Raw genomic sequence first — 13,983 nt, 5'->3', positions numbered from 1 at the left:
CACTTGTATCGGGCAGATTGCGATTGCTGAGCGAGCTGATTTTAAGAAGTGCATGCTCCTATAATATTTTATTGAAGGAATGCATATCCGCAAAGTTACTATTGCGTGCACGTGTGATCGCAGCCCATGTGGTTGGTCGTACCAGATTCTTTAGCTGTCCATGTTTTTTTTTCTTCTTTATTTTTTATTTTTTATTAAATGTTTTAGCTGTCCACTTTGAATTCAACGTTTGCACGCCAGATGACTGTTGGAAAGCCAACCCAATCATTCAAATAAAAAGACAACTCTGATTAGGAAGCAAAGCAAGCGGGCGTTTCTTCTTCAAAGACCAAAAAACGTCAACTCACTCAAAAGTCACCTTTGGAAAAGAAGAAGTAAAGCTATGTATGTCTACAAAGTTGTAGAATCGCTTTGAATCTCTTTTGTTCTTGCTCTTTCTCTCTAAATTCTTACGGGTAAGGCGCTCTCTCTGATTTTCTTTAACATTTTTTTGCTCTGGAATTCCAGTTTTTTCTTTCTTAGCATTCGTAGTCTGATTACATTGGGTTGCAATGAGAACTCGATAAATTTGAACTGTTTCTAGCATTTGTGCCCTCTAGATATTGTGGACATCTTGATATTGATGTTATCGGTTAGTGTATATATTTATTTTCTGGGAAATCGACAAACTTTTGATATCATGTTTCAGTTTGGTGATTTCAGTTGTGAGTTAAATGTGTAGAGAAAATCGGACATCGATAATGGTATAAAGCAAGAATTTAATGGAATATGTGCATGCTGGGCAAATTCTATCACCATGATGCTCCGTATTATTCAGGAAAAACTCGGTCAAAAAGATAGAACCTCTGAGTGTTGACTTTTTTTTTTTTTTTTTAGGGTATGCGCTTGTTTGATAGTAGAAGTATTCTGATTTAAGAATCTAATTTTGTTGAAGTAATGAATATGAACCAAGTTAGATGTTATGCAGGCTGATTAAGGGTTTGGGATTGCGGTTTCAATAAATGCGATTTTAAAAATTGTGTTTTTGAAATTGCTACTTTTTAAAATGACAAAAGCGTTTGGTAAAACATGTTAAAAAGTATTTTTTTATCAAATATTTGTTATGCGAAATCGTGATTTTGGTTTAAATTCGCGCTTTTTCAAATAAACACCCCCTAGCCTACTTATAAAAATCACAGATTTTTTTTTCTATTTTAAATTAATTGGTTTTTAAATTGCAATGCCAAACACCTTACGTTTTGCGATATCTTTTAAAAACGCAGATTATTCTTGCAAAATCACAATCCCAAATGCACCCAAGATCTTAAAGGTTCATTTCTCTGAGTATAAATTATCCATGTCTCTCTCAGGTTCTAAATTGTGCCAAGTTTATATAACCTGAGTAGTGCAGGTTCGGTTCTTTTTGGTTTGGTTCATGTGTTCCTGATTTGGGCCACAATATCGATTTATGTATGGTGTCTAGGTAAGTCTCACCTTATTGCAATAGGAATTAGGAAGTCCAGATGGGATTAGCAATAAATTTTGTTGTGGCCATTTTACTAACTCCTACTGCCATCGAGGTTACTTTTATGCATAATTTTGAGGAGCTCCCAATATCAGCTAGGAATCTAAATATGGATCAGGAGTAGTAGATTTTAGAAAAGCGTGCGGCGCTGTTATCTTTGAGGCCATACATATAATTATATATAGCTCACGAGGAAAGGTTTTACTGCAGACATTGCATAACTTATTGAAATGTGTTACCTGCTGCACTTTGTTTTGTTATGTTCTTTGTTCTAAAGTATTTTTAATTTATTTCCTGATGTATTTAACTCTAGACGTTTTAAAAGCAGATATGTTATTCAGAAGTAAGCCGTCTGATTCATGCGCTGTATTGAAGTATATTTTTTCTTGGCATGTGTAGGTGTTATCCAGTTATGGGAAATGGGGAATCGACATATGATGATTCCAATGATGATTTGCGGAGTCATCCTCCTTCTTATGCAGGAAGTTCAGATGATTCCCATGATGATTTGCGGAGTCATCCGCCTTCTTATGCAGGAAGTTCAGCAGATACTTACTATCAGCACATGCATCAAACTACATCCATAGCTGATGATTCCCATGACGATATGCGGATTCATCCACCTTCTTATGCAGGAAGTTCTACAGATACTCACCATCGACATAAGCAGCAAAGTACATGCATAGCTGATCATTTTACCTCCTTGGATCAGGTTTTCACTGTTCCTTTGATTTGTTGATAGGATTTGTGGAGACATTAAATGTTAATGGTTGGTTGATGTAAGTTCATTATTGGCAGAACGCTTTTCTTTTTTAATTATAAATAAACATATAAGGTGTTTCTTTAGTAATTGAATGGCATGGGGCATCATAAGATTGCATCATCTATTTTGAATAATTTTACAAGGATCATTCTGAAAGCTGCTCAATCATCTGAAACGTAGATGTACAACTCATTAGGATCATCAATATTGAGTACCCATTTAGATGAGAAAATATTTTGGAATGTATTGGTCCTTATTTCCTTCTTGTCTCTTTCTATTGCTAATAAATAATAATAATAAAAAAGCTCTGAGGGTTTTTTACATCATAAGTATTTCACTAGAATATCTTGAAAAGTCTTACTTCTTTGTTAATAAAATCAAGCACCTAAAAAAGAAGAAACGAATATGTAATTTGGGTATAAAACAGCATGAGCATAACCTCTTTCTTAGCTGATCCTAACCCACTTCTCCATTTTTTCTCTCCTCTCTTTGTTTTCTCTCTCTCTGCTCTCAATTTCTTCACTTTTTCTCTTATTTATCCAGCCATATTTTCTCTCCCTTCTCCCACAAAATCTTTAAGACACATGTAGGTGTGTGTCAAGAGGCTATTGCCAAACTAAGCTTTAGCATTTCCATAAAAGCATCAAATGAGTCCGCATTAGCAAATTAGATGAAGTCCTTTTAATTGGCTCTTGTGATTAACAGAATGCAACTTGTTTCAGGTTGGAATGGTTTAACCAAACCCAGTTTGTTCCCTGTTTCTTGATGTTTTGAACCTGACCAACCTAAGCCTTAAACTCGTTAGTTCTACTAGACCTAGCCCGTTTGTTTCCCAGGTCGAGTTCACCATATTGGGATAATCTCTTGGTACAAAGCAACTCAGCTGGTCTGAGGGGATGTAGTCCATATGTCTAAACTACTAGCATTTACAAATCATATTGCTGATGCAGTTGGAGTTACTCTTTTTTATCTTTTTTTAACCAATAATAATAGAGGAAATTGATCAGAAAAGGTATGACATTGCTGAGGGAGAGCAATTTTCAGTCTTATTTTCTCATCAAATTGACATAGTGTTGGTTTATTGAATATTGCTCCTTCACCAATTAGGATTGTGTTGCCCAACATTCTTTTTAGAGGATATGTTGTTTGAGGAGTAATGTTACACACGCTCCCACTTCCCTCACCCATTTGCACACCCCTTTAGGTGGCTTTTAAAACCACCATTGGATTAAAATTTAATAAACGTCCATTCCAAATTCAATGGTGATTTTAAAAACCACCTAAGAGAGTAGAAATGGGTGTGAGAAAGTGGAAGTATGTGTAGCATTACTCTTGTTTGAGCATTTTGTGGTAGGAAGTGATTTCATTTGGGGAAGTAAACTTTAGAGCTGGGATATAGAATGACCAATATGCAGGTCATTTTAGTAAGAATATAACATAAAACGAAAAATGTGATTTATCATTCAAAAAGAATGTATGCTTCCAGTTAGAGAGGATCTATAACTTTGTTTCCTTAAATCCTTGTTTGAATGGATCTCTGCAAATGTCTTTCTCAATATCTCTAACTTTATAGACTTTTATACTCTCGTTTCTCGTTCTTGACTTTGTTGGGTGCTTTCTCTTTTATCCTCCATGTGTACTTGGGTTTCGCCCCTTGCGTTCTTTTAATGAACTTATTTACCAAAAAAAAAAAAGGTCAATATAAGGAACAATTGGTTTAAATAAGCTAATCCTCCTGCATCCTGCATACTTTCCTGAGTTCTATTAGCTGCCTATATTATTGGCTAAATAGGTGGAATGGTCAATGTGAAAGTCATTTCGAATCAAGCTGGAAGGGTTATCAATTGTATCCAATTAAAAGGAATGATTTGCCATGAGGATGGTGTTTTCCAATTTAATTGGGTTTTGTTGGCTGGGAACTTTTGAATGCAAATTATTGGTATGAGAAGGATTGGTTTGAGCTTTAGGATGATCCTTCAAGGATAGGGATTTCTTGAAGTCAATTAGCAAGCTTTATATGGTAGAATGTTCAACAAAGATATTTAACTACTATATGATTGATGGTTTGCAAAACTTGGAACAATGGACTTCATTGATGGGGAGCTGATTCATTTAGTATTATTGGGCTGTTGTTCTTTATAGAGTTTTAAGGGATGAAATTACTGGTCATGAAGGTGAAAGATTTGAAGAAGTAAATGTTGAAGATTTAGGGTTGTCTGGAAGTAGAAGAGGCGTGATAGTGTAGTTGTTGAAGGTGTTTTAGAAAGGAAGACGCGTGATCACATGGGAAAGCGAAGCGTCAGAGTGTGGAGCTCAAGATAGTAAAGATGTCTTGAGAAAATATGACAGGTGTAAGGTGGGATTTGGATCTGGATTGGTTAATTGATTTTATATGTTTCAAGAACCTTCGCTTGGTATCTGTGGTTTTGGTTAAGAGTGAGGATTGACTAAGACACACGACAATGGCCCACGTTAGAGCATCTTTAATGAGCTCTCTAAAATTCACTTTTAACTAAAATTTGGTTAAATTCTACAAAAAGCAAATTCCGTCAAGCTCTCTATTCCCCTCTCCATTTTAGGGCTTGTCAAACCTCTCCCCATATTTGGAGAACAAAATCCTTTCTCTACTCTATTTTTTATGTTTTTATATTTCCCTCACACTTTCTCTCTCCCTCACCTTTATGGGTTTGTAACTTTGTGGGGTGCTTTTGAGAATAAAAAATGAATAAAGATAGAATAAAAATTATATTTAAATATAATAGAGTAAAATTTAAGTAGTTTATTATTTGGTACTTTTGCGTAGCTGCTACTTAAACTAGAAAAAGTGAGTCTTTTAGTCAAATTTTAGCTAAAAAATAAAGAGTTCATTGAGAATGCTCTTAGACATTATTCTATAAGAAAGAACTCTAAAATGAGCATTATAAATTTATAGGTATGTGAGAAGGATTTGGCTTCCCTCCAGCTATTAATTATTGGAAATTTTTTGTTGTTTAAGTAAATGGTAAAGATTGTAAGATTCAGAGAAAATTTACTAACAATGATAAAGGCTAAGATTGTTCTTGCAATTTTCACATTTGAATAATAAGAAATTTTTGGTGATTAAATAACTTTAGTTAAGGTAAATCCATTTGAGAATATTTTTCGAGGACTTCTTTTGGGCCCATCTTAGCTTGGAAGAGCAATGATAGAAAAATCTCACCTAGCCCATCTTAGCTTGGAAGAGCAATGAAAGAAAAATCTCACCTAGTCATGAATGATGTGTGCAGGAGATGAGGGGTCACTCTAGTGACATTTAATAGGACCTCCTATTTGCATTCTCAAGGAAAGTACCCTCTAATACTGACTTATCTCTCTTTCAAAGCTATCTTAGTTTCTGTTCATTCTAACACTAAGAGAATGAAAGAATGCAAGATGGTTAAAAGGATGAATATGCAAGGGAGTGAAGGTTTGTTTTGAAATTTTATTGGGTAATTAGAGAGAAACGTGAAAGGTGTGGCAGTTTTCTTCTCTTAAAACATGGTAGCAGTTTTGGAGAGAGATGTGATACCTTAAGAGTTGTGATAGTTTTAGAAGTGTGGCAATTTGAAAGTAAACGTGCTTCAATTATTCACGTGGTAGCAACATTTTTTTATCGGGTCTATCAGGTGCTACAGAAACTGTCATGAAACTATAGATTATTATACTGTACGTAACATTGTGAGACTCTCTCTAGTTGAATTATATTTAGTAATTTAATGTTAGCAATTTGAGTATCTTCGAAGAAAAATAATGATACATATCTTGAGTGGCAGTCATTCAACTTCAGAAAAGATATATAACAAAATAGAAGGAAAAGTCGAGAGTTTTGGGAATTATCTTTTTAACTAACACTTGCTTGTGTTTTTTCAAATGGATAGTCCTGGGGAGTGGGTTTTCTATATATGTGGTATTAATTATACATGTTTTTTTTTTTTTCTCCTAATGGAACTAGCATAGTAACTAGGAGTGGCACCCAAATTTTCAGGTTATCTCTGCATTAAGGGAAGCTGGCCTTGAATCATCAAATTTGATACTTGGTATTGACTTCACAAAGAGCAATGAGTGGACAGGTGATTCTTTTTTTCTTGTTATTTTATTGAAAAGATAAAATAGTTATCAATAATGCGGGTTTTCTAAGTAAATGAAAATCACATTCAATGATTGTAGGCAAGTATTCATTCAAGAGGAAAAGCCTTCATGCAATTGGTAGCACACCTAATCCATATGAGCAAGCAATATCTATTATTGGTCGCACTTTGTCTCCTTTCGATGAAGATAATTTGATACCGTGTTTTGGGTTTGGCGATGGTTAGTATCTATTATTCTCTACATTTGGTAGAAGATGCAATGGAATTTTGCCATGGCGAGTTATCTAATAATGTCAGTTTTCTTTTTTTTAACAGCAACAACACATGATAAATATGTGTTCAGTTTTTATCCCGATCACCGATATTGTAATGGTTTTGAGGAAGCTCTTGCACGTTATAGAACGATTGTTCCGTGCTTAAATCTGTCAGGTTCGTTTATGAGTTTTCCCTTACTGGTTATTTACATGCATGTAAATATTTTATTTGAAATGTCCAATTTACCTAGCAACCGTAAAAAAGCAAGGGTTGAGCAGGTGGCTGAACTTGCCTGTGGCTGCGAGGGTGGTTGGGCCACCCCCAGAGTCATTTTTCGAGGGGGTCGCAGAGTCATTGTTCGATCACCCCCTCGACCATCTCTCTCTTTTAGTTTATTTTTAAAGTTGTAGTTGTTGTTGTTGGTTTCTTTTGTTTTGTTTTTTGTTTTTTAAATAATTTGGAGTTCAAATGTGAAATTCTTAACACCTAAAATTGTGGCATGTTAAATAAAAAAATTTGCAAGAATGGGTCTCGTGTGTAATGTCAAATGTAAACTACAAGAAAATGATAGCTGAAGAGGGTCAAGTGTCATAAATGGTATGTTGGGGCTAACTGCAAATGAGTTGTCAGTTCGAAGGGAGTGAGTGTATTTTCTCCTTCATTTTCGTAATAGTCTTTCGTGAGTGATATGTTGTTACTCATCACTGTTTTTATTTATTTATTTCTTTTTTCTGTCTCTGTGCGTGCATGTGTTTGTTTGTCCTGTCTTTGTCTTTTAGCTTGTAATCTTGAGTCCAACATTTTGAATCCTGGGTTTGATGCGGGACAAAAGCAATTTAAGAATAAAGCTTAGAAAAAGAAGAGAATAAAGCCAAAAGAGGGGAAGAAACCCGGAGAAAAGCTTTAGAAAAGGGGGAAGAAACAGAAGAAATTAGGGGAAGGGAAGACAAATCCATGTCTCACAAATTTTCATTCATAATCAACTGTGGATTACATCAGAAAAAGATGCTTAAATAGACTAAGACTTAAACCCTAGCCCTAACCCTAGGGCAATGCTCATTTAATACATGACCGTAATTAAAATAAACATAAAACATAAAAGTAAAAAAGAGACCAAATTACCCCTAATTAAAACCTAAATAAAATAAAAAAATTTTAAAATCTTGCCAAATCATAATTAAAGGATCCACTAATTTGTTGCTTCCCGCATCAGGGTTACTAACAACTCAATGCTCTATTAAGCCTTATTCTCAATTTATAAGAGTTATCTTCATTGATCCTTTGCATGATTAATTGGAGTTAGCTACAAATACCTCTTTATCTCCCCAATCTTTGGCTATCTCTTTTGTCGCTTTGTGTATCATATCTTTCTCCACTATGCATGTTATATTTATTTGGCAATGTCATCATTTTTCAATTCAGTGTTTGATAAGCTTGTCATGAAAACTTGTATTTAACTTTTCTGCATTGCTATTTATATCTGAAGCCTTTGATATAATCTTTATGATGGAAGCTATATGTAGCTGACCTCTTTATGGTGGTCACTTGGCATTTGAGACATATATTTGTGAATCACATTTTGGGTTTAAATGAAATTGGTATGGTTCAGACCCAATAGAAAAGAGAGTGTTGGAGGAAGAGAGGGGTGCAGATGCACATATTTGATTATGATAATTTTTCCTACCCTCGTTTGTAGGTCCAACCTCATTTGCCCCAATAATTAATGCTGCAATTGACATTGTGGAGAAAAGCAATGGGCAATATCATGTTCTTGTCATTATTGCAGATGGACAGGTTCATGGAACATGTTTTATCCAATGCTTTATTAATTCATATTTGGGTTTCATTTTTTCTTCTCTTAATCTTTTCAATGTGGTATTCTATATAGGTTACCAGAAGTCCTGATACCCCACCGGGAAGGTTCAGTCCACAAGAACAATTCACTGTAGACTCCATAGTTGATGCTAGGTAAGGCGACTCCATTTGTATTCGTGATTTGTTACATTGAGTTGTTTGTGTTTTGTTTACGGTAGCATTCTCAAAAACAGCCATTATCCTCTCTCAATCATTTTGGTTGGAGTGGGGGATGGACCGTGGGACTCAATGAAGCAATTTGATGATAACATTCCTCACCGATCATTTGACAATTTCCAGGTACTTGGTAAATGTCTGACTACAAATTGATTTTTCTCTTTTTCTTTTTGCTTCTGTACTCATGGTCTATATGAAGTTTTGTACTTCCATATCTAGGTCAGTTCCCACCAAAAGGTTGAAATGTGGTGGCTGGTAGATACTTAGATATATGGTGATTATTTTTCAACTAATAAAGCATGAGCTTCTGTGCAAAATAATGAGTTATCTCTTTCTCTTGTGATTGGTGTGCTAACTGCATGCCTTCTTCATTTCTGTGTTCTGTGTCTGCCGTCTTAGCACCATAAAAATATAGTTGAAGCTTATCTTCATCTTGTGTAAGCTTTGTTCATAAAATGGTTGAAAACTTGCATACCAAAAAGGATAAATTTGTCAAAGACGAGATGCGTACTTAAAGTTAACTGTAAAATTGGTCACTGGTCGATGAAATTGTTTCTAAATCCTTTTACGGACCCATCGGATGGTATTGCTGTATGTTGGAGTCCTTCCTCAGTGCAGTTCACAATTCAGTGTGAATATTCACTGGTTGCTCACAAGGATGTCATTTGTTGGATACTCTGTTAGAGTAAGGAGTTTAAGATAAGATCTTTTTGTTAGTCGTTTTGAGCAGCCTCACAGATGGTATTTTCCCTTGGAAGAGTAATTTGCCTGCTGGTGCTCCTTCCAAGATTTCTTGGGTAAAACTGTCAAGTACTTCACCTAAGAAAACTATCTTCCATGGTAAGGAATTCATGGAGAAATCATTTCTCAATGTTTGCATTCTGTAATGCTGTATTCTCTTTCCTTTATCTAAGTCAGGTCTAAAATATTCAAGTAAGACACTTGTGTAAGTATCGAGATATTGTAATGTAGGCAGTGAATGCTTTTTGAATGACTTTGGCTACTACCTGAGCCACAAAATTCTTTTTGAAGGAGCTTGGCTTTTGCTATCAAGTTGATAGTTATTATCTATGGAAGTTTTTTTCTCCATCCATGTCTTCACTACTTAAGGTCCTTGCATTTGGGTTATTTACCTTGCTTTGATCTAGGAATCACGACTTACGGTCATGACCAATGAAGGATTTGGTTTGAGATGGTCTCCTTTGGGGTTCAGAGGATGACTGACTCAATTGTGCTTTTGGAAGATAAATCAGTTCATCGACATGTCGGTTTGTACTAGTTTAAAAACTCATCTGTCATAATCCCACCTAGTATGAACCTAACAACATGAAAGATCTTTCTATGCAGAGTACTCCATTTTGGATAGTTGAAATTTTTATTATCACTTTTGATGAATGGATGATAATATGATACCCTTTTTTTTATTTTTTTCCACTTGTTAACTCCCTCCTGCAGTTTGTCAACTTCACAAAAATCATGTCTGAGGAAACCGAAGCATCAAAGAAGGAAACAGCCTTTGCACTTGCTGCCCTCATGGAAATACCATTTCAGTACAGGGCAACACAAAATTTTGTCATGTAAGGCTAGGAGTTGCAATTTTCAGTAAATATGTAATTTCAGTTTTGGGAATTCTGAAAACGTCAAACACTTCCACTTTGCAGTAGGGAATCCATAGATAGTCGTCTACGTACAAGACCACGTCCACCTCCGGAAGAGGTGATCGATCATGATAATGCAGTGAAATCAGTCCCACATGTGACAAACGATATAACAGCTGAGCCAACACCTCCAGTGGAACTAGTAATTTCCATTCCCCCTAATTCTCTCCTTCACATTTATGTTCAAATCAGAATGGTCTAAGACATGTTTTCTTATTCAAGGTCTGCCCAATTTGCCTGGTGAATCCTAAGGACATGGCTTTTGGATGCGGTCATACAGTAAGTTGAAGCAAATCTGGTTTTCTTATGTGATGTTACTATTATAATATAGTCTAGTGGACGTATGTGCTGAAAAAAAAAAAAAAACCCGAAAAAATGAATCTTTAATGTGATTAACCAAAATATTATCAGCTATAGTTGCGATTTACTTTTGTCTTCATAACATCAGGTTTTGCTTTCCCCAATAAGACAGATTGCTTTGTAGAACAACCTCTAGTATTCAAACAAATTGCAGATATGTCTGATAAGTAAATGATGTGCAGTTGAGCGGTTACAAATTTAATGAAACATTAGAAATGCCAATTCAAGAAATGTTATGAATGTTCCATTATCATTTTTTCATGGTACAACCTAGAGTGCCCCTTGAAAGACCACTTAAATTTTGTTTTGAGGAAACAGACATATTGATCCTGTTGTAAAAATTGTTGGAAAGTATCTGGATACCACATGAAAGTTAATCTGAAAACAGAGTTCACTGTGGTTTTTTAGCATTTGGTTAAGAAAAGAAATTTAGAAGAGAAAATGGAGAAGAAGCTAATATATACGATGACTTTGCACATGGAAGCTAGTTTTATGCATGCAAAATCCTGTAAAAAACCACACAATTTTAGGCTTATATATAGGTTTGAGTTTCCTTCCTGTATGTGGCTCTCATATTTATCCTTATGTTTTCTTGTTCTAGACTTGCAAGGATTGCGGTGGGAGCCTCTCATTATGCCCTATCTGCCGGGAGCCCATAACAACCCGCCTGAGACTCTATACTTGATTACTTCCTCAATATTATAAATGCTTCAATGTTTATGAGAACATTGATGGATCTCAGCCAACATTACCATTATTCCACCGTTTGTAAATTTTTAATATATATATATGTATACATATAGAAGCTACTTGAAACATTCTTTTTTTCCTTTGCGTATGTAAGAATTTCATTAAACTGTTTTTTGTTGGTATCAGCACACGTCCTGTAGCATTGCCTAGACAAATTGGTGGATGTGTTTGGGCTGCTCTTTTCCCCTCTTTTGTATTTTTTCATTTCTATCTTCCCAAGGAAAGAATAAATCCTAACACTTCAATTGTCTCCCTGATGGATTTGAAGTTTAAACCGAAATCTTCATCTTGTAAAGTGAAGAAGTCTCTGTGATGCACAAATTTTATTAGTGAATAGTGATGCCAATATTGTTAGCATGTCTAATAATTGCTAAAACACTTTGTTTCATATATTGGCTGGTAATAATCGCTCTGTTGTGCTTAATCTTTACTTCAACACAATCTTAAATTATGTCATAAACATAATGATATCCCATATTTTGATAAATTTCTTCCCCCTCCTGAATTTCATACCTGGTATGCATTTGAATCCAGGTTGTCATTGAGAAAACAATCTATTAATCACAGCCATAATGGTCATTGCATGCACAACCTTTACAAAAACAAAACTTTAACATCATGAGGGCTACATGCTTTAATTTTGAGAAAGTTGTCTAAATTTGATGGTGAACCACTTCTTAAATCCAGCAGAGTTCAGAGATATGGCCAAGTAATGGCCAGACAGCGTATTCTGTGAACCCCACTTCAGCAAAAGGGGTGCCTTGAAGGGGGTCAACAATCAATCCAGATTATCGATATTGCCACAGAATTCTTGGCTTTTGCTATTAAGTTGATAGACATTATTATTATTATTATTATATATGTAAATATTATACTTTTATTATAGGTTAAAAAAGAAATATAAATTATTCAAAAAAAAAAGATATATAAAAATATAATATCTCACATCTTTAAATAAAAATTAAAAAAAATAATAATTATATACCAGTATGTATACTACTAAATATAGTAACATAAAGTTATACAACACACTGCATGAATGTATAAATCACCAAAAAAATATTCCTATCATAAGACACTTAATATTATTTTAATCCATAAAAATTAAAACGTATTAAAATATTTGTTCCCATATGTGTAATTTATGGGAAGAATAGCAAGAAGGAAATTTGAATTCTGACTATTAAATCATTAATAGAAATTTAGAAGAAATTTGTTATGATATTTTTGAGATACCTATTTTATTTCAATACAAATAAAACTCATATAACTATGAACATTTAAAAAATAATACATAGCAAACATAGTAACATAAAGTTACACAAAACATTGCATGAATGTATGAATCACCAAAAAAATATTACAATCATAAGACTCTTAATTTTATTTTAATCCATAAAAATTGAAACATATTAAAATATTTGTTGCCATATGTGTAATTTATAATGAAAAGAAGTATAAAGGAAAAAAAAAAAAAGCAAATTCTGATTATTAAAACATTAATAGAAATTTAGAAGAAATTTGTTATGATACTTGTGTGATACCTATTTTATTTCAATACAAATAAAACTCATATAACTATGAACATTTAAAAAATAATACATAGCAAACATAGTAACACAAAGTTATACAAAACATTGCATGAATGTATAAATCACCAAAAAAATATTACTATCATAAGACTCTTAATTTTATTTTAATCCATAAAAATTAAAACATATTAAAATATTTGTTGCCATATGTGTAATTTATAATGAAAAGAAGTATAAAGGAAAAAAAAAATAGCAAGAAGAAAATTTGAATTCTGATTATTAAAACATTAATAGAAAATTAGAAGAAATTTGTTATGATATTTTTGTGATACCTATTTTATTTCAATACAAATAAAACTCATATAATTATGAACATTTAAAAAATAATACATAGCAAAATAGCAATTTTTTTTTTAATAAATACAAAATAAACAGAATCTTTCACTCAATATTTAATGCAATGAAATAAATCATTTCGCATCATATTTAATACTTAATTATCTCTTTCGTGTTTTGAAAGCGTTTTTATTCCTTTTCTAGACAATAATACATTTGTGTCATATTTTGCGTTCAAAAGCAAAAAATTTCAAAAAATATTCAAGTAAATAATACAAATGAAAAAATAAATTTCATAAAACGATTCAAATGAATTAAAAAATAAGACTCTAAATTTTAATTTATTCCATATAAATTTTTTTAAAAAAATGTTAAAATATTTGTTCTCATGTAAGTAGTTTAAAATTAAAATAATAGTAAGAAGAAAACATGTGGATTTTGATTATCAAAGCACTAGTTTATAATATTATTGGTCTGATACCTATTATATTTCAATGAAAATTAAAATTCAAAGAATTCTAAATATTCTAAAAAAATACAAACCAAACTAAACAAAATATTTTTTTATGAATACAAAATAAAACAAAATCTTTTACTAAACCTTAAACGCAATCAAATCAATCCTCACATAAGGTGCAATGCTTGATATTTCTTTGGTGTTTCTAAAGTATTTATGTTCAATTTATGC

The 13,983-nt window shown here is 33.2% G+C and overlaps 1 protein-coding gene across 1 annotated transcript; it reads left to right on the top strand.

The window, feature by feature from the left end:
• The first annotated feature begins 234 nt into the window (after positions 1-234).
• LOC132165608 (E3 ubiquitin-protein ligase RGLG3) lies at positions 235-11,677 on the top strand. Its single transcript, XM_059576241.1, has 12 exons — positions 235-455; positions 1,904-2,216; positions 6,271-6,355; positions 6,453-6,593; positions 6,689-6,802; positions 8,325-8,422; positions 8,517-8,596; positions 8,677-8,782; positions 10,115-10,236; positions 10,321-10,459; positions 10,540-10,596; positions 11,279-11,677. The coding sequence occupies exons 2-12, from the start codon at positions 1,917-1,919 to the stop codon at positions 11,360-11,362; spliced, it is 1,326 nt and encodes a 441-aa protein (XP_059432224.1). The 5' UTR covers positions 235-455; positions 1,904-1,916; the 3' UTR covers positions 11,363-11,677.
• Positions 11,678-13,983: the final 2,306 nt, after the last annotated feature.

Source organism: Corylus avellana, chromosome ca11 (genome assembly GCF_901000735.1).
Source record: "Corylus avellana chromosome ca11, CavTom2PMs-1.0".
Classification (NCBI taxonomy): Eukaryota; Viridiplantae; Streptophyta; class Magnoliopsida; order Fagales; family Betulaceae; genus Corylus; species Corylus avellana.
Note: the sequence above shows the minus strand (reverse complement) of the source record. Positions and strands in the feature narration are given on the sequence as shown.

Bases quoted from the DNA above. Each gene is read 5' to 3' on its own strand.
- LOC132165608 (XM_059576241.1), top strand. From the start codon at position 1,917: ATGGGAAATGGGGAATCGACATATGATGATTCCAATGATGATTTGCGG. The intron at 8,423-8,516 runs GTTCATGGAACA...TATTCTATATAG, and splicing joins TCATTATTGCAGATGGACAG to GTTACCAGAAGTCCTGATAC. The intron at 8,597-8,676 runs GTAAGGCGACTC...TCTCAAAAACAG, and splicing joins GACTCCATAGTTGATGCTAG to CCATTATCCTCTCTCAATCA.